At 47.7% G+C, this 20,502-nt stretch overlaps 1 protein-coding gene across 1 annotated transcript; it reads right to left on the bottom strand.

The window, feature by feature from the left end:
* Positions 1 to 6,068: 6,068 nt before the first annotated feature.
* Positions 6,069 to 20,502, bottom strand: LOC309330634 (solute carrier family 22 member 6-A-like). The gene is made up of 10 exons (XM_081842345.1): positions 20,058 to 20,502; positions 17,527 to 17,630; positions 14,869 to 15,023; positions 13,722 to 13,890; positions 12,884 to 13,007; positions 12,039 to 12,154; positions 10,929 to 11,143; positions 9,775 to 9,883; positions 8,418 to 8,621; positions 6,069 to 6,971 (listed from the first exon to the last, which is right to left on the bottom strand). The coding sequence occupies exons 1-10, from the start codon at positions 20,439 to 20,441 to the stop codon at positions 6,881 to 6,883; spliced, it is 1,671 nt and encodes a 556-aa protein (XP_081698471.1). The 5' UTR covers positions 20,442 to 20,502; the 3' UTR covers positions 6,069 to 6,880.

Genomic DNA, 20,502 nt, shown 5'->3' with positions numbered 1-20,502 from the left:
TTCACCACCCCTGACCTAGAGTGTGTCTCCTTCCAAACTTGAATCTCTGAGGTCAGGGGCTGAAACTGGGGGCATCAGTTTCAGCTGAGATGCTTTGCAAAGCTTTGCACCTGAAATTCAGGAAGAAGAACACTGCTCTCTTGGCCAGGCTTCCAGTATTTATAACATGCCTGGCCAATGCTAAGGCTTCGTGCTGCCAGCCAATCACAGGATCTGGTGTTGCCCACCCATATTCCCTTGCATGCTTGAGCAGAGCTCCAGAAGGTGAACATAATGTGTGCCAGGTAGCACACTAGGTTAGCCATAAGATTCCTCGTTCTAGATCCAGAGACCCCCTGACATCAGTAACCCACTGACCAATGCCTTCCCCAACCTGGTGTTTTTGGACTACAACTCCCATCATCATTGGCCACATTGGCGTGGCCTGCTGGGAATTGTAGTTCAAAACATCTTCAGGTTACCAGGTTGGAGAAAGCTGACCTAAATCAAGGGTTGGGAAACTTCTTCAGCCAGGGGGCTGCATTTCCTTCCAGGAGCCACATTCCAGTGGTGGGGCTGGGTCAGATGCAAAAGTGGGTGGGGCAATGGATGTGACCCTTCCTTCTGCCCATAGGCAACTTTGCGGCCATGGGAATGCCAGAGGGTTCAATGTACACAGGCCACACTCACCTCTCTGTCCTCCAGCAAGAGGCATTGTCAGAGTTCAAGATCTGGTTCTCAAAGGTTCCGGGGAACCAACTCAATCATGCCCAGGCTTCCCAAATGGCAATCCCGCAAAGACTGCCTCTCCCCATATGAACCAGCCTGGACCCTGCAACCATCACCTGAGGTCCTTCTTCATGTTCCTCCTCCATGAGAGGTTCTGAGGGCGGCAACAGGAAAACAGGCCTTTTCTGTGGTGGCTCCCCATTTGTGCCATGCTCTCTCCAGGGAAGCTTGCTGGGCGCCTTCATTGTACACTTTTAGGCACCAGGCGAAAACGTTCCTCTTCAACCAGGCCTTTGGCTGTGTCCTTTTAGATGTGTTTGTGGGACGGAGGGTTCTTGTTTTGTTCATGTTCTTGTTTTTATTATGTGTTTTGTGTTTTTGTTTTGTATTTTTATTCTATGAACCTCCCTGAGATCTTTGGCTGAAGGGCAGTTATACACATTTAATAAATGCATCATAAATATGGCATGCAAGTTTATTCACATATCCAGAGATAAGCAGGTACAAACATAACACACCATGAGGAAATGAGCTTGTCTGTTGAAATTCTTTTCACCTGTGCTGGCAAGCTGTTTATTAATCTTACAGGGACGTCATACCACACACCTCCCTTTCTTAAAAACAGGAATAGGTATCAGAATAAAACGTACATATCAAAGGGGAAATCAGAGCACCAAAATCAATGCCTACAATGGGGCCAGAGGTCACCAGTACTTAGCCCACCATAGAAAGTGGTATTTGTTACCACCCTTCCTCAAGGAATGTACAGTGGTACCTCGGGTTACAAACTTAATTCGTTCCAGAGGTCTGTTCTTAACCTGAAACCATTCTTAACCTGAGGTACCACTTTAGCTAATGGGGTCTCCCGCCACCGCCAGCGTGCAATTTATGTTCTCATCCTGAGGTAAAGTTCTTAACCTGAGGTACTACTTCTGGGTTAGCAGAGTTTGTAACCCGAGGTGTTTGTAACCCGAAGTATCACTGTATCTTACTGGTAAGAAGTCCTGAGATGTTACATTCATCGGAAGTCTTTCTTTCGCAGGCATAAACACACCTCTCATGAGGTGCAACTTTGTCTTCATTGGTGCCTTCAGTGTCACTTGCAGACACTAGTAACATGCTCTAGGATGGTGATAAAATTGCCCTGCCCTGAACACGCACCGCCAAAATCTTCATGGGCCCAACTGTAAAACCTTAAACGGCACCTATTGCGCCAGCGCTTGTAACCACCTGGAGTCCTCATTTAATATGAACAAGGCTGCCCACGTTTCATAGATTTATACGATCTGAAGAGAAACCAGAGTATAGGCTGCCCACGTTTCATGGTGACAGCAGCAGAGAGCCAGCTTTCATTAGAAGCATAGAGTTAGAAGGGACCACGAGGATCACCTAAACCAGTGATGGCCAAACTCGGCCCTCCAGCTGTTTTGGGACTACAAATCCCATCATCCCTAGCTAACTGGACCAGTGGTCAGGGATGATTGGAATTGTAGTCCCAAAACAGCTGGAGGGCCAAGTTTGGCCATCACTGACCTAAACCAATACTGTGCGGTGCAGTGTCTCATGCTCTACCAACTGAGCTATCTTTAGAATCTATCCATAACCCAGTGTTTCCCAAACTTGGGTCTCCAGCTGATTTTGGACTACAATTCCCATCATCCCCCTGACCACTAGTCTTGCTAGCTATGGATGATGGGTGTTGTAGTCCAAAAACAAAACAAAACTGGGCCTTGGAGGACTTTGCTGTAGGATTGTAAAAAGTGCTTCTGCAGGACAACATGGGGCAGGGCCAGTGAGGGGTGAATCCTGGGAAGGTGTGTGGCCCTTGAAGAGTCCTGGGGGCCAAATAAAGATCAGGCATGAGAGCTGCATTCATCCTGCGCACCTGATGTTTCCCACCCCTGACCTAAATCAATAATCTATCAGGAAACAGAAGGAAGCCAGGCTAGTGGACCTGACCCATAAGCAAAGTCAGTGACAAATAAAATCTGTTAAATACCTGGAGTTCAACTTTTATAACTTGGCTACAGTCCCTAAGAAAGGAAGTTGGGTTGATCATTTCCCTCCTGGAGACTGTGGGCAAAGTTCAGTTACCCAATCATCGAGCTCAACAAGATGGCGGCCTTTAGCCAGGAATGTTTGCTGGAATGCATGGCACGGGTTCAAGGAGCAGCTCATCTGCACTCATCTGTTCATGCGCAGCGAGCTGTGCCTGTGCTCTGCGGATCAGTGGTTTGGGCATGGAGTGGAAAATCAGGAATCAGCCATTTCTTCCACCAAGTTTGGGTGCAATGTGGCACTCAGTGCATGGAAGGGGCAGGTGTGATGAGCATCTACTGCTTAGTTCCCAGAACAGCAATGATGGGGGACCAGTGGCCCTTTGGGTTCTGCTGGACTCCCATTCCATGCCTTACTCTGCATGGCCAGACGTCTGGGATGGCGGGAGTTGCTGTCCAAAAGCATCTCAGGGGCCAAAGATTCCCCATCCTTGTACAGCAGGAAGGCCAGCCATCACCTCTCAGCTCACAGGCCGGTTGTGATTACCGATGGAGGGTAAGGCAAAGTCATTCTCAGAATGGAATCATAGAATTTCACGAAGGGACCTCCAGCTAGTCTAACCATCTACTCCAGCCTTTCTCAACCTGTGGGTCCCCAGATGTTGTTGGACTACAACTCCCATCACCCCTAGCTAGCAAGGCCAGAACTCAGGGATGATGGGAGTTGTAGTCCAACAACATCTGGGACCCACATGTTGAGAACCGCTGCTCTACTCAGTGCAGAATCTGCAGTGGAGAATGCAGCTGTAGCTAAGGGTATAGGGCAGAGTTTGCTGATGGTCTTGGGAGCATTTTTCTGAGTGACACTGCACATTTGACTCCTCACATCACCCTGCCAGCCCTGCACTGTTTTGCAAGGCTGGGATCTGATCTGAATGATTCGCTGGGAGAATCCTGTGCTTCCTTTTCTTATGACCCAAGCAGAGGAGGCAGCAGCGGTGGCTCATGGGGCGGAGGCCAAAGGCAGCGGCAGCCTCTTCGTGACAACACTACGCTCATCATAAGAAGGATGGAGTGGGGAGTTGTGGGGTGGCAGCAGCCCCACAGGGGCATACACACCTGTGGGGCTCCCAATGCCAACCCAGAGTAAGCATGGGGGGAGAAATTAGACCCAGTTGGTCATCATCCTGCTCTATGGCCATGCTGGCCGCAGCTGATGGTGCATATTGGGGAGGCCAGGTAAGCCCTGCCCCACATGATCAATCGCAAAATGCAGCACATGTGCAAAATTTGAATGGCAATGTCTATAAACTTTGGGAGGGGTCCAGCCCCCTTCAATATTTTACTGGGGGGGGGCCGAAGGGACCTCAGCCCCTAGGAGTTGGCTCCTATGCTTAGAAGCTACTTCTGCCAGTTGGAGATATCCAAGAACCACAGTAGATGTGACAGTAAATGCATCTTCATATTTCACATGCAGGTTTTTTTTCTGCCTCCAGCAGCTGGAAGGGCTGATAATGATCCGGATCTGGCAGAAGGGGAGGGAGAATTTAATCCTTTCCTAGCCTGCTGCAGTGGCAAGGAAAATCTGGGCTCTGAAAGTGCTTAGAGGCCTTTTCCAAGAGTGTCCTGAACCTCAGAGCAGACCGCTCTTCTTTCTTGCCTGATTCAAGGCTGCAAGCCTGTTCCTTTTCAGCCTGGGGACCTGGGCCCCTCGTGCCAAAGGCTTGGAGAAGCCACTGGCCCCCATAGGCTCCTAATCGGGGAGCCCAGTGTAGGCGGGGGGGGGGAGAGAAAGGTGATTCCATTTCTTTGCACTTCCCAAAGAACATGCAAACTGACTCACAGCCGGCATCCCTTGAAAGGTGCACTTATCTGAATTTGGCAATGACGCTCTCTTGCCAAGTAATGTGTACAAAAAGAATTATGCATATGTAGTGCATACAGTGGTACCTGGGGTTAAGAACTTAATTCGTTCTGGAGGTCTGTTCTTAACCTGAAACTGTTCTTAACCTGAGGTACCACTTTAGCTAATAGGGCCTCCTGCTGCCACCGCACCGCCGCCACACGATTTCTGTTCTCATCCTGAAGCAAAGTTCTTAATCCGAGGTGCTATTTCTGGGTTAGCAGAGTCTGTAACCTGGAGCATCTGTAACCCGAGGTACAACTGTATATATTAGTGAAAGTAATATACCAAAAAGCATTGTATTAGGGGAAATTGCTTGGCAAAGATTTGTATATGAGGGGGAAATTGCACTGCAATGTTGATGAACTCTTTAGGAGGACTTATAAAAAATAATTCAGAAACTGTTTAGAAATGTGGAGAACTGAGCTTAAGAGTGGGGGGAGGAGGAGAAACTGGGAGAAATTGAAATTGGCAGATGGAATTTTCCACCCTACTGATATCACTTGCTCCTGCACTGCATTCCCACCATGCAAAGATGCCAGCACCTCCGCCCCGTCTCATGAGCAGTGACTGGGCAGCACGGGCTTCAGATAAGAGATGGGAGAGCCTGAGCATCTCACTTTTGGATCTCTTAAAGTTGGTTGGTAAGCAAGCAAGCAATGGAGTCCCCACTGAGACACTCACAGCCTCAGTCACATGGCTGTGTAAGAGAGCCCTGCTGTTCCATAACGCAAGAGCGCAAGAAAACAAAGGGAAGGCAGAGGGGGGAGGAAGGAAGGGTGTTAACCGATCTGTGTGAAGTGCCTTGGAGCCTTTAAAAAAAAACCCCACTGAGCCTTTTTTTCCCCTTGCACTGCATTTCCGTCTCTGTAGTCTCCAAACCACCAGCCAAGAGCAACAGGGCCAGAGACTAAGCTGAACTGTGTTCTTATTTGTTCCAGGGCTTCATGAAGGACAAGCAGATCCTGGGAGGGAAGAAAATGAATGTGGAGGTGGCTGCCTAGGAAGCAACTTCCAGGTGGGAGGAGAGGCCCAGGTGGAAAGAGGTGGAAGGCAGGATTGGGCTCACTGTTTTGGAGGAGGGATTCAAGTGCATACTGGACGAGTCCAGGTTTGCACAGTTGAAGTGGATCAAAGTGCTCTGTTGCTTGGGCACAACAAATCCATTGATAGCAACAAGAAGAAAACAATGAGACTTTTTACATTGAGGAAAGCAATGGGGAAATGTGCTGGAACATGTGGGATGGACTAAATGATGAACAGGAAGACGTATGAATGCAAATCAAAACAGGACGAATGTTCAATGAAGAAAGACAATAGGGAAAAAAATAAGCACCCTTAGATGTACTGCTGGGTAAATGTTTCATGGTTATTGTGTTTGTATTTGTTTAAAAACCAATAAAAATTGTGTTGGGTTTTGTTGTTGTTGTTGCTTTTTTAAAAAAGACTGGACAATGGGGTTCCTTCAGACAATATGTTTATTCAGGATTTATCCCTACTTGCCTGCACAAAGCTTAAGCAGAGCTTAGATTATTGCAGATCTTTATTGCGCATTCATTATTATTTGCCCGCAGGGAGGTTATACAAGGTCCTGCATTCATCCCGATTTGCTCGCATGGCAGTTATATGTCTTCCAGTAAATCATCTGTTCGTCCCACACTTTGCATTTCCCTGGCCACTGAATACACTTCAGCCACCATCTCATTAAAAGGCAAATAATATTCATTTCCTCTGCTAGCTCTCTTCAGCATCTCCTGTTAAGGTTGAGGGTGGGAGGAAGCCCCGTAGCTCTGCTGTTCTTCAGCGTAGGTCAGCATTCACCAGCTTGGGTCGTGTCCCCCCCCCCGATGTTTTGGACTCTGAATCACCCATTGCCCCTGGTCATTGGCTGTGCTGATGGGAGTTGGAGCCACAAACATCTGGAGGTGTCCAGTTTGGCAAAGGCTGGTGTAGACAATACTGACCTAGTAGGATCTGGCTTGGTAAGAAGCAGCTTTCTATATTCCACCTTCCATTTTAGAAATGAAGTTTCATCAGCCTGGAGGAAAGCAGGTCAAGAATGCAAGCAAAACAGCATCAGAGTCCAAATACCATCAAGTCCACCCATTACAGGAAGTCCAGATTTTTGCCCCCTTGAGTGATGCCATCCAGTCTGCCTTTCTGAACACAGAGTACGGAGCATGCCAGCCTTTTTCCAAAGGGTAAGATTAACCTCAAGCAGCAAGAACTGAACACCCCCCAAAGTCAGTCCACAAGCCATTCTCTCCTCTCCTTAAACAGCATCTTTTGTGGTTTCAGGCTTGGTGGCGTCGAGAAGGGCCTCCATTTGCTGTTGCTGCTTTGGGTCCTTCTGGGCCTGAGATCTGAACAAGACAGAAGGTCCATGAAATACAGTTTGTTACTCCCCCCAATACTGATATAATGTATGCCTGTGCATCTGATGGCACTCTGTAGATCAAATGGGGCAAACCCATTTGTTTCTCCTGTTCACATAAGTAGGGGGTGCTCTCTCTCTCTCTCTCTGTGTGTGTGTGTGTGTGTGTGTGTGTGTGTGTGTGTGTGTGTAAGGTCCACAGCTCAGTGGTAGAGCATCTAGTGGAGTAAGAGCTGAAAATAATGCCAATGTATGTCACAACTGGCAACCCATGCACCCCTTTGGGAAACCAAAATGCTTGTATACAAAGTTATTGTACTACCAACCTAACTGTATGCTTGTGAAACATGGGCCACTTATAAACACCATCTCCAACTTGAAAGATTTCATCAACAGTGTCTCCAAAAAAATTTACATATCACTTGGAAAGACAGGAGAACTAATACCAGTGTACTGGAAGAAGCAAACATCACCAGTATTGAAGCAATTCTTCAACATCAACTTCTTGGACTGGTTATGTTGTTCAGATGCCTGATTATTGTCCTCCAAAGCAACTATTCTATTCTGAACTTAAAAATGGAAAGCATAGCGCTGATGGTCAACAAAAGAGGTTTAGAGACTCTCTCAAGACAAATCTTTAAAAATGTAGTATAAACACAGACAATTGGGAAACACTGGCCTGTGAGCACTCCAGTTGGAGGGACTTCGAAGATGCTTGAACTCAGCATGTAAGGAAGAAATGTGCTAAGACGTGCTAAAAACGTTTCCGAGCACAATTCAAAGTGTTGGTGCTGACCTTTAAAGCCCTAAACGGCCTCGGTCCAGTATACCTAAAGGAGCGTCTCCACCCCCATCATTCTGCCCGGACGCTGAGGTCCAGCGCCGAGGGCCTTCTGGCGATTCCCTCATTGCGAGAAGCAAAGCTACAGGGAACCAGGCAGAGGGCCTTCTCGGTAGTGGCGCCCGCCCTGTGGAATGCCCTTCCAGCAGATGTCAAAGCGATCAACAACTACCTGACATTCAGAAGACATCTTAAGGCAGCCCTGTTTAGGGAGGTTTTTAATGTGTGATATTTTACTGTATTTTTGGTTTTTATGGAAGCCGCCCAGAGTGGCTGGGGAGGCCCAGCCAGATGGGCGGGGTATAAATAATAAATTATTATTATTATTATTATTATTATTATTATTATTATTATTATTATGTTTGGCAAACCCTTACCATGATCAACTCCCACCCAGAAACCTATGTCCCCACTGTGGAATGATATGTGGGTCCAGAATTGGACTCCAAACTCACCTATGGACACACCATTGAGACCATGTTCATGGAAGACAATCTTACTCAGCTACGAGTGATCGCCAAAGAAGAAGATAAGGCAGCTTCCCATCCTCCTATGATGAATGTTGGGAAGTGTCCTGACAGCTTCAACACTCACCTGTTCTCAACTTGCTCGATTGTTTCTGGCAGCGAGGCATTGCGGGTTTCTGGCAGGAAGATGGCAGCGATCCCAGACACCACGGGGGCAGTACCGTAGATCAGGTGCGGCAGGTAAGGGAGGTACTCCCCGGATATCTTCACCAGGGGGGCTGATATGCCACCCAAGCGAGAAAAGGTGTTGCCCAGACCCATGCCAGTCTGCCTACAAGTCAAGAAGCAAAAGTATTATCCACACAGCTTAGTGGACCCATCCAGCATCCGCAAAGGAGGCACAGTAAATGCAGCCCCACTCCCTGTAACAGGAACTGGAAAACCCACACCCTTCAAGGTACCCAGCAGAATAAAGGCTCAGTCCTCCCTCCCCTTCAACAGGGGGTAGTTATCAGTCTTTTTTTAACCTTCAGAGCAGGTGTGATGTTGTCATCTGCCCGAATGCAGTGATAATGAGGCCTTCAACTTTGCTTATGATGGTTTAGCCATAGAGGAAGTCAGCAAATGAAGCAAGTAACCAAACAGAGGCTGGCTGCCCTTTTATTTGATGGGGTTCCTGCTTCATGCTAGCAGTTGAAATGGTGGTGCTTCTCTGCAAGATTACTTGCATTTCTACTTAAAAGCTAAAGGCTGCACTTCAGCTAGTTGTCGATCTTTGGTGAAAGCTCCTTGTATTTCAAAGCATGCAATCAGACAAAAGTACCATTGAGGCTAATGGAGCTTGCTCCTGCGAAACTATGCACAGGATTGTGGCCATCACTGATCCTAACAAATTGTGTAACTGCTGCTGTTTGGTGTGTACATAATAATAACAGACGGAATTTTTGGACTCTTGTGAAGTGTTTGGCTGCAGTGAGCTCTTGCACCTCAAAATCTCCCATTGTAGTTTAGTGCAAGGGTGGGGGGCTTCTGCCCCAGAGGCTAATTGTGACCATCTCCCCAGACTACCCCCCTCACTGGCCTGGCTTCACATCCTGAGTGCCTTTGCCTGGCTGGAATGTGTCCTTGGACTCTGTTAATGCCCCTGGCTTGCCTGGCAGAGAAAGTTGTGTGTGTAGAAGTTCACCTACCATGCAAAGGGGGGGGGGTCACATTCATTGCTCTGCCCACTTTTACCTCTGGCTCCACCCACCACTGGCACGTGGCCCCCAGAAGATTTTCCAGAAGGGAATGTGGCCTCTGGTCTGAAAAAGCTTCCCCACTCCTAGAGGAAAAGGGTAGCACTGAAGAGGAGGAGGTGAGTAAGGGATGTGAAAGGGCCACACCCCCAGGCCACAGGTGTCCCCTGCTTTTTGAGGCCAATCTATTCTTCGCAAGCTCCCTAGAAGACATGTCTCTCTCACACACCTATTCTCCTCACTTACCGGAGCACCGTTGGATAAAGTTCTCCAGTGTACAAATAGATGCAGTTGAATGCGGCAGCCAAACACCCCTTCCCAAAGACAGCCAAGGCAGCCCGTGTGGTGGGCATATCTGGGGGAAAGGAAGGGAAAGCTTGGTGATACATTAAGGGTTCTCCACTGGCCCATTTCCTGGATTGAAGCCTCGCACTCTTCTCCGTGACTGACAGAAGCTACGCTGGGGAGGCAGCAGCTCTTCATGAGGTCTTCCGTGGACCTATGTGGAGACATGAGGGATTGAACCTGCGACTGTCTGCACTCTGGCATGGAGCTACAGGCCTCCGTTGTGCAGGCTGAATGAGGCCTTCCATTCCTCTCTATGCCCTGGAACTGGGATCATGGGTGGTCGTCAACTAATTTTTATGCAGAGCAGTCTCAGTGAAATCCATGGCCTACTCTGGGTGAAGAATTAGTTGCCTACCACCTAATGTCTCCTGATTACCTGGTTGTTAGACGTGTGTATGTGTGGAAACTCCCAGCTTCTGTGTGGCTGGAATGCCACCTGTTGTGAAATGGTAAGGGTCAGATCTGTTGCTCTGCCCCCACTTTGGGGCTGTAGCTCAGTAGTAGAGTGTCTGCCTTGCATGTAGAAGGTCCCAGGTTCAATCCCTAATGGCATCCCCAGGTAGGACTGGGAAAGGTTGAAACTTTGAAGAGCCAGTGTAGTCAGTGTTGACATAGATGGAGCAATGATCTGACTTGGTGTAAGGTAGCTTCCTGTTGCTTCTGACCCACTTTTATCTCTGGCTCTGCAAATGTGGCCCCTGGAACGCTGCCCAGAGAAGAATGCGGCTTTCCGGGTGAATAGGCTCCCCAACCGCTAACATCAGCCCTCAATTGACTCCAGATTCTTGCTGGAGCTACATGCTGGGTTACCTTGATTACTTTTCTGTATCAGTTCTAAATCTACCCTTCTCCACGGGGAACTGTCTGAGGTCCTGAAGGTGCACACAATGTGCAACCTCAAGTCCAGAAGAGACCCCCGTTGTTCCATCTCCAGGATAACACAGCACTTCTCCATTCCACACCATCCATTGTCAATTGGCTTGATGTGGTGTGCTCAGATAATTCTTAGCACCACCCACACCTCTAGGCAGAAGAAGAACCTCCTCTCTGACCTTGTGGAACAAAGATGTTAGCCAGGATGGTCAGCCCTGCAAGGACGAGTGTGGCAGCTTGGGTGAACCGGCGCCCAATGTAACTGATGGTGAGGACCGAGATAAACTTGGCTGGGAAGTCAACCGCCCCAAAAACCAGCTGGATCAAGTAGATATTGACGCCGAAGTGCTGGAGGTCCATGACCAGCCCATAATAGGCAAAACTGGTGGAGAACCTGGGGGTGGAAGAATGAGAGAGTTGGAAGGGAACTCAAGGGTCATTTAGTCCAACCCCACGTCAAATGGCTCAGGACTGCAATACCTCAAGGGCTGCCTCTCTTCATATGAACCTGTCCGGAACCTGAGATCATCTTCTGAGGCCCTTCTTTGTGTGCCTCCTCCATGAGAGGTCTGGGAGCGGCAACACAAGAACAGGCCTTTTCTGCAGTGGCTCCCCCTTTGTGAAATGCTCCCCCAGGGAGGTTCAGCTGGCACCTTCATTATACACCATTAGGTGCCTGGCGAAAACGTTCCTCTTTAACCAGGCCTTTAGCTGATTGACATCCAATGCTCTTTTAAAATGTGTGTGGTGGGTGGATGGGTGGGTGTTATTTGGTTGTTTTTGTTATGTATTTTGTGTTTTTATATTGCGAATTTATGTTGTAACCGCCCTGGTTATAGGGTGGTATACAAATTTAAGAATTCATAATCACCATTCTCATCCTAATGATCCTTGTTGTCATTGGCTATGCTAGCTAGAAGCCTGGTGGAAACTGGAGTCTAACAACACTTGGAGGGTGAAATTTTGGCTATCACTCTGGTAACGTACAGAAGGACATGGCTAGCTGGAATAATGAGCCAAGAATGCTCCACCCTCCAGCATTTTCTTTCAAGTCCCACTTTGCCTATATCTGCAACTGTTAGCTAACAACCACATTTCATGGTACTGACAGTGGGTGGGTGCAGGTTTTGAGAATTCTATCCCTGCCACTGCCATTCAATGTAATTTCATGATTTGAGGGCTGGAGCCTTTCAGTGTGGTTTTACACTACTAGAAACTGCACAGCAAAGGGAGACTCCACTAATTGTGGAATTGCATGGCCCATGGACATCACTCCTGTCAGAACTCACCACACAAAGCAGAGGCAGCAAGAGATCCTGCGCATGGTTGGAGTCCGCACCAAGTCCACAATGGTATAGCTGGATTTCAGGGATGCCATTTCTTCCTTCATGTTGGATCTCAAGAGCTGGCAGGGAGGAAAAAAGAATTCTCTGGCTACTGGGCACAAGCAGGAAATATCTGGAAGGGGGGCTGAGGTTTTGCTTCTCCCCACTCCCAGTTTTTATAAGTATCAAAGGTTTGAAGGTATAGCAAGAAGATAGAAACCACTATGGGCTCTTGAATCTTTGCCAGAATCAAATAGTTGGCCATTTCCTCTCTTTGCCTGCACTAAGAGTACTGTTAGCCAAATCTATTTTGCAGATAAGAATACTTACATTTGATTCCATTCTCATTTAAAGGCAAATCTACCTGATTCACATTTTCTGAAACAATATGTGAGCAAAAACATTGCCTTCCTTTGAATTTCACACCTCCAAATATTGCAATTCGCTTCTCCAGACAAGTAATTTGTACAAAAAATGCATAAGGTGTCCATAGAAATGCACACATTAGGGAAAAGGGTTTACAAATAAGCATTATTTAATGGGAAATTTATTTGCAAACAGTGCAAATCAGGTCAGTTCCAATCAAAATGCAAACCCAGCCAAATTTCTTCCCCATCCTTATCTCAGACTGGTCTACCACTCAAGGTTATTGTGGGGATAGAATTTTGGAGAGAATTGTGTACACAGCTTTGGTTTCCTTAGAGGAAAGGTCAGCTACAAATGTAATACATGAACAAGTTAGTTGGCATGTGTGTGTGTGTGTGTGTGTGTGTGTGTGTGTGTGTGTGTGTGTGTCCTCCCAATTTCACCTCAACATTTAGCTTGTCACTGGCTTCAGGCTTCCCGTTCATCCTGGCTGCCCTCTTCAGCTCCTTCACAGCCTGCTCTGGCTTCCCAGCCAACACCAGCCAGCGTGCTGATTCTGAAAACCACCTGTTGGGTTGGGTGCAAGACAGCAAAGTAAGGAATATGAAGATGAGGTACACATTCCAGAGTCAACAAGGGCCCCTCCAGACTGAGGGACATTTAGGCGAGGGTTCATGGCTATGGGAAAATGTGCCTTTTAGGTATCAGAGAAATCAGTTAGATTGGAGATATGGACTCTGTCCTAGTTCGAAAATGAGAAGGAGGGTGAAGCTGACAGCTAGCTATAAAAAAAGTGTGAAATTCCTGCTTTCACCTGTGACCACAAACTGCCAAAACAGGAAAGTGCTGCCATATAGACGGCTTATTTTTGAGAACTTTTCCTTGTACCTTCTGCTTCATTTTGAGGAAGTGAACATTATATTTCATATGATGGGACTATGCATTAAAAATCTTTTGAATTCTGCATGTCGGCAGAGGACTCTGTGGCTCTCATAAGGTCAGAGACTTCTCTTTCTCAGGTACCCAAATAAAGAGCTAAGAGGAATCTGTGCATGGTTGTTTGTTTTTTTAAATCAAGATAGGCATATTTGTATATAATTTTGCCTATGTCAGGAGAAATTCACACTAAAATGCTGTGGAATCTTTATTGTAGAGATTGCAGACGGATGTGAACCAAAGACTGGGGGGGGGGAGGACAATGAGAAACTGAGAGGAACCCAACTTGACAGGTTTGCTCCTTCCCTTCTCCACCCTAAAACCACAGCTACGCAAAGACATTACCAGGAGTAGATGAAGAAGAGGAAATAGGGCAAGGAGACAGTCAGCTGCAGCCAGCGCCACTCTGGGATGAGGTAGGCCAACCCTGCCAGGATCATCTGTCCAAACGTGTAGGCCAAGCCGTTGTAGGTTGACAGCAAGGGCCGGGTCCTCGTGGGCGTCCATTCCACACCTGGCGGGGGGAGCAGGGAGAGAAACAGAAGCTGTGGGAGGCAGTCTGCCCCCTCCAGGTGACACCTTACTGGAGTGTGGTGTTGCTATTCACTTCATGTACCTCAAGGGAAGAGAATCTCAGTCCCTGGGGGCCAAATGTGGCCCTCCAGGCCCCTCTACCTAGCCCTCGGGACTCACCTCAGACTATTACCTCTGCAGCCACACTAATTTATCCTGAGTCAGTCCCCCACCCCACTTTTTGGCATGAGGGTCATGTTTCCATACCCTCCAATATGACGTGGCCAAAATCTAGACACCATCTTCTGGGTCATGTGATGGGGAAAAAATGCTTTTTTCAGGGTGAGATCTTGGCTCACAATCACAAGAGAGCAAGGTTCTTCTTCTTCTTCATTGAATTTATAAACCACCCTATACCTGGAGGTCTCAGGGCAGCTCACATAATAAAATGGCTGCCATGCTCTCACAGGAAAAAACCCCAGGATGTCCCAGTTTTTCCATGGCAGTTGACAGGTACGCATTTCCTTCCAGGCAACCTTTCCTATTCTGTGACCCGCCCTGAGATATTTTGACAAAGGGTGGTATATAAATTTAATAAATAGAAAATGATAAATAATAACCTCCTGGGGCCCACATGCCAGTGGTGAGTGGGGCCGGAAGCAAAAGCAGACACAGCCAGAAAAAGGCAAATCTTACCTTTCTACAGCAGCCTAGTTTCCACACATGTGATTTGCTTCTTTTATACTTGCTCACACCCCTCTCTGTCCTCTATCCAGGCAAGCAAGAAGCCTTATCAGAGTTTGAGGACATGTTCCAGAAAGGCCAAAACACTTACAGAGGGTGGGGGGCCAGGCAGGATCAGTGAGGAGCATAGCCTGGGGAGAGTCCTGAGGGCCAGGCAGAGAGAACTGAAGGGCCACATTTCTGGCTTAAAGTGAGGAGTGAGTGTAAATGGGAAGGGGAGGGAAATCCAACTCACACAGAGAGAAGATATTGAGGACAGTGCCAGAGTAGGCCATCCCTGTCAAGAAGCGAAGGGTGCAGTAGGCACTGAAGGTGGGGGAGAAGGCGGAGGCCGTCCCTGTGACAGCCAGTTGCAGGCAGGACCAGATGAGAATCAGCCGCCGTCCAAACCTGCGAGGTAGCAGAGGGAGGGAGAAAAGAGAAAGAAAGAGAGAGACTTTTGAGAAGCAACTCCTGACAGGGACATTGGAAGGTCCCTTGAAGGTAAAGGGGCCCCTGACCGTTCAGTCCAGTCATAGATGACTCTGGGGTTGCAGTACTCATCTCGCTTTATTGGCCGAGGAAGCCAGCGTACAGCTTCCAGGTCATGTGGCCAGCATGACTAAGCCGATTCTGGTGAACCAGAGCAGCGCACGGAAACGCCGTTTACCTCTCCGCCGCAGCGTACCTATTTATCTACTTGCACTTCATGCTTTTGAACTGCTAGGTTGGCAGGAGCTGGGACTGAACAACGGGCGCTCATCCTGTCGCGGGGATTCGAACCGCCGACCTTCTGATTGGCAAGCCCTAGGCTCTGTGGTTTAACCCACAGCGCCACCTGTGTCCCTGGAAGGTCCCTTAGACAGCCTCAAAGGCTATGTCTCTCTAGCCCTTTTTCGGCTGGAGGGCCACATTTTCCCCAAGGCAACCATCCAGGGGCAACATGTACGTAATTTGGTGTGTGTGATCAGAGGCAAAACCAGGAGCAGAAATGGATGCACAGTTGACCTTGGTACTTGTAGGCTCACATGCACACACAAGTTTCTCTAGACTCTGTCTAGGCAAGCAAAGAGCCGTTATCAGAGTTCAGGCACACATGCCCGCCATCTCATACCACAAACACTCCATTTTATTTTTATTTTTTATTTGTCCCGCTTTTTTGTGCTATAGTGTAAAAGTTCGCCTCCAGACAGCAACAGTGTGTCAACTATTAGGGAAGGTGGTAAAGGGACAGCCAAAGGACAAGGAATTTGCAAAAAAAGAGAAATTGATATTAGAGACAAATCTGTGCAGCGTGTAAAAGTGAATGAATTGGAATATATCTGAGAGAGTGGGAAACCAATTTTTTGGGGGGGGTGTATTAAATTAATATTAAATTGGTTTTGATGTGTTATAAATTAATCAGCAATTTTTTAAAAAAGCTAATGTATGGACAGTCACCGCTAATGTGTTGCTATTGTGTCAATTGCATCTCACAGAGCACACCCTCCAAAGAAAAGCCAACAATCCTCTGTATCTGCGGCTGGAGGACATTGTGCCTGGTGCTGTCCAAGGTGCTGCCTTTGCCTTGATTTCGCCTGTGGGCCTCAAGCTCTCCCAGAACTGGGCAGGCGCAGAGCAAATGCTCCACCTCTGAGCTCCCGCACAGCAGGACAGGCTGCTTCTCTGTCTGGCCTGGTGTTGTCTGCTCTGGTTGGCAGTAGCTATCCTGGTTCTCTGGGAACTCAGAGTTTTTCCCACTGCCTACTATTTGAGGACAGTTGCTGCCTGTCAGTGTATACAGTACTGAGCTAGATGGACCAATGGCTTCCTTTATTTTCCTTGAACTATGGGTGCTCAGCATCAAACTTGGGAGCTTCAGCATGGAACGCATGTGTCCTTCCACAGAGCCCTTAAATTGTGTGTGTGTGGTGTGTGTGAAAAATGGGATTTGTATGCATTAAATAAAATATACATTAACATTATCAATAAAATTCGGAGTTTAAAACAAGTTAACTTTTAAAAAACAGTTTAAAAAACACATTATCAAATAAAATTTGATACATGTTAAAATACATGTCAACTTTATGCTATCTGGATAGGCTTGTCTAAGCAAAAACAATTTCTAGGAGGCATCAAAAGCAGTATGGAATCCTGCAATTTAAGCATCCTTCACAGGTGAGTTTCTAAAACCATCACCAACAGTGGCTGAAATTCTAAAAGTTGGCTTTGAAAATGCTGTCACATTTCAGAAGTGTACAAAATTTAATTATGTGATGATAATGATGATGATTTTACAAAATGTTGAGACCACTAAACATCAACAGCTGTACCTACTCAGAGTAGGCCCATTCAAAGCAACAGCCCTACATTAGTCATGTCCTTTAATTTCTGTGAGTCTACTCTGAGCAGCACTAACATTGGATATAACCTTATGATACCCTAGAAGTGCAAAAAGAGAGAGAAATGCATAATATAAAGCCAATAAAACACCATAAAAACAAAATAAAACAAATAGCAGGCATATCTTCAATGCAATACTAGTTTAGCTCTGCAAAGGTATTTATTTATAGTCATTTAAACAATTTATATACACTCTCTCTGCATACTACTGCAGTCACCTCTAAAGTATGTTGTTAACAAGCAAGCTAAGGCTGCTCTGTCAATTGTAGAACAGTACTTTGTACATGCTCCATAGACATTTCTCAGCATCTCAGAGTCTCTAGAGAATTCCAGTAGGCCCAGAATATGGCCTAAGGGCACATCAGGTCGTCACTCTGCTGAAGCTGAGCTGGTCTGGATCTGGTATGTTTGCTTGGGTGAACACCTGGGAAACTTAAACACATCGCCTTGGCTTCCATGTTGGAAGGAAGGTGGGATAACCATTGAAATAGCATAAATGAATGAAAACAAACAATTTGCTGGCTCTCCTCACCTGTCTGAGAGGCCTCCATAGACAATTCCTCCCACCAGCACGCCAGCCATGTAGAGGGACTGAGCCATCTGCTTCAAAGCTCGCGCAGAGCACACCAAGTCCCACTGCAACAGGGCGGGAGGGGGCGGCAGAGAAGAGAAAACAAAACGATTCAGAAAAGCTAGGTGGTATTGAAGTTCTTCCCTCCTTAGGTAGACCACAAAGGCTAGTGACTTCAAGCCCTGCCTCTGGGCTTCCTCCAGGAGTCTGATTGGCCACCGTGAGAAGATGCCGGACTAGACGTGTCTTTCAACTGATCTAGTGTGCTCCTTTGATGCTCTGATGTTGTGGCCTCTATCAACAACACTGAACTAGGGAAGATGGAGCAAGCTTGTTTTCTCCTGCTCTGGAGGGTAAGGATATAAACCAATAGATTCAAGCTACGAGAAAGGAGATTCCAACTCAACATCAGGAGGAGCTTTCTGACAATAAGAGCAGTTTGACAGCGGAACAGACACCCTCAGGAGGTGGTGGGCTCTCCTTCCTTGGGAGGTTTTTAAGCAGAGGTTGAGTGGCCATCTCTCAGAGATTCTTTAGCTGCAATTCCTGTATTGCAGGGGGTTGGACTAGATGGCCCTCAGGGTCCTTTCCAACTCTATGGTTCTATGATTATAGGGCAGCTAAATGGAGCCCCCACGAACAAGAGGTGTCTACCATTAATTACCAAATGTGCAGGGAGGGATCAGCAAGAGGGAAGGGCTTTTGTCTTCAGGCTGTGCTGGAAGCCTCCCAGAGTACCTGGGGAAACCCAGCCAGATGGGTGGGGTATAAATAAGTTGTTGTTGTTGTTGTTTCCTTCTGAAGCCTGCTCCGATCCAGTAGGGTTCTCCTTAGACTTGTGACTACACAACATGAGGTGCTTCTAGCTTGCCTACCACAGGCATAGTGGGTAGACATATGCCTGCCAATTGAGATCTCAAGAAAGCTAAATTCTGCACCTACCTGGGACCCTACTCTGTGCTGGTGTGTGATGCAAGCTTCAGCAGTCCACGATACACGCAAGCCCTGACCTCAAAATGCCTCTTGGTGTGCTTAGTAAAGGAACAGGCAACCTGCCTAAATTCCTGCAGCCCTTGATCTAAGAACGTAAGAGCACAATGGGAGCTTGAGCTGTTGGATCAGGCCAAAGGGGTCCCATCTAATCCAGTTCTCACAGTGGCTAACTAGCTGCCTCTGGGAAGCCCTGAGAGCAGCAGAAACACCCTCTGCTTCTGCAATTTCCAGCAACTGGTAGAATCACAGAATTGTAGAGTTGGAAGGAGCCATGAGTGTCATCTAGTCCAACCCCCTGCAATGCAGGAATGTTTTGGCCCAGTGCGGGGCTCGAACCCATGACCCTGAGATTAAGAGTCAGACGCTCTACCAACTGAGCTATCCAGGAGAAGCATAGCACCTCTGAGCAGGGAGGCAGAGCATAGCCATCATGGCTGGTAGCCCTGATAGCCATTACCTCCATGAATTTGTCTAAACCTCTTTTCAATCCATCCAAGTTGGTGGCCATCACCAATTCTTGTGGGGGGCGGAGTGGATTCCATAGTTCCAACTATGCACTGTGCGAAGAAGGACTTTCTTTTGTCTGTCCTGAATCTTAAGTGCCAAAAGCCCTCTCTGTGGGTGATTGGACATATGGCAAGCATGATCTGTCCCTCTCGGGGCATCCTGCTGGATGGGGAGGAAGATACAAAGAGAAGAGGACTTCAGAAAGGGAAAGACAGAAGAGGGGGCCACAGAAAGAGCAGGATGGTAGGAAAAGAGAAGAGGGGACAGAATCCTACAACTGTAGAGTTGGAAGGGACCACAAGCAAGGCTGGGCGATATCTGGTTTTCAACATTGTGACATATCCCCAGCTAAACATTGTGATATGCCGATAGATCACGATGTCTGAAGTAAGCATGGAGCTAAGGAGAGGCATTGGCTGGCTTCATGGTTTTTCATGACTTGTGCTTTTCGCCAGCACCTGCCCTTGTGACTCTCTGCCCCCCTGCAGGAGACAGGGAGATCTTAGCCAGCAGAGATAACAGGGGCTGCAGGAATCGAGAAAAGCATTGGCTGACTTCACAGTTTCTCCCACATTGTGATTTTTGCACAACACACACACACATATCATGAGATGTGGATAAACTGCCGGGACAAAAATTATGAAGCCGATATCACTTCAAATTGGTTTGGGATGATATAGAGATCTATCTCCCAGCCCTAACCACAAGAGTTATCTAGTCCAATCTCCTGCAATGCATGAATCTTTTGCCCAAGGTGGGAATCGAACCCACAACCTTGAGATTCTACCAAATGAGCTGCAGCCTGGTAGCCCCTCCCACTTCTGAATCTGGCCCCACCTCTTTCGATGGCCTTGCCCATTAGCATCATGTGGCCCCAAAGGGATCGCCTCAAAGGAAGTGTGGCCCTTGCATGGAGAAAACACTGCTCACCCCTGACTTAGAACAACACCCACCAACTCAGCAGCCTGGCCCTGAGCAACGCTGGTCCTCACCTCGGTGACGATGGTGCTTGGGAAGACCGTCTTGTCGTACACCCACCCATCCTTGCATGTCTCCGTGTCCATCTCGGTCCAGTTCACTATGGTGGCATTCAAGAGCTGCCCCTGGTGGTGGATGAAGCGGCGACATTGCTCGGGCTGCCCTTTCTCATCCATGGGGATGGAGACCTTGAGGAGAGCCTCTGCTTCCAGGCTTTGGTTCCCAGAAGTGCCATTGGGGTGGTGGACCAAGCAGTGGTGGCCTGGGGTACCTGCGGTGAAGTTCTGCAGGATCATGTGGCTGGCCATCATGAAAATGGGGAGGGACAACAAGACCACGTGGATGATCTGGAAGCGTCCCATGCTGCCAACGTGTTCCAGGAGCTCGGCAAAACCCATTGCGCCTGGCTGGAGAGCACGATGCTGTGGTTTAAGATGCAGTTATCAGTTTATGACAAGT

The sequence above is a fragment of the Podarcis erhardii genome (genome assembly GCF_964252035.2).
Source record: "Podarcis erhardii genome assembly, chromosome: 15".
In the NCBI taxonomy this organism is placed as follows: Eukaryota; Metazoa; Chordata; class Lepidosauria; order Squamata; family Lacertidae; genus Podarcis; species Podarcis erhardii.
This window is presented reverse-complemented; position numbering and strand designations above follow the sequence as displayed.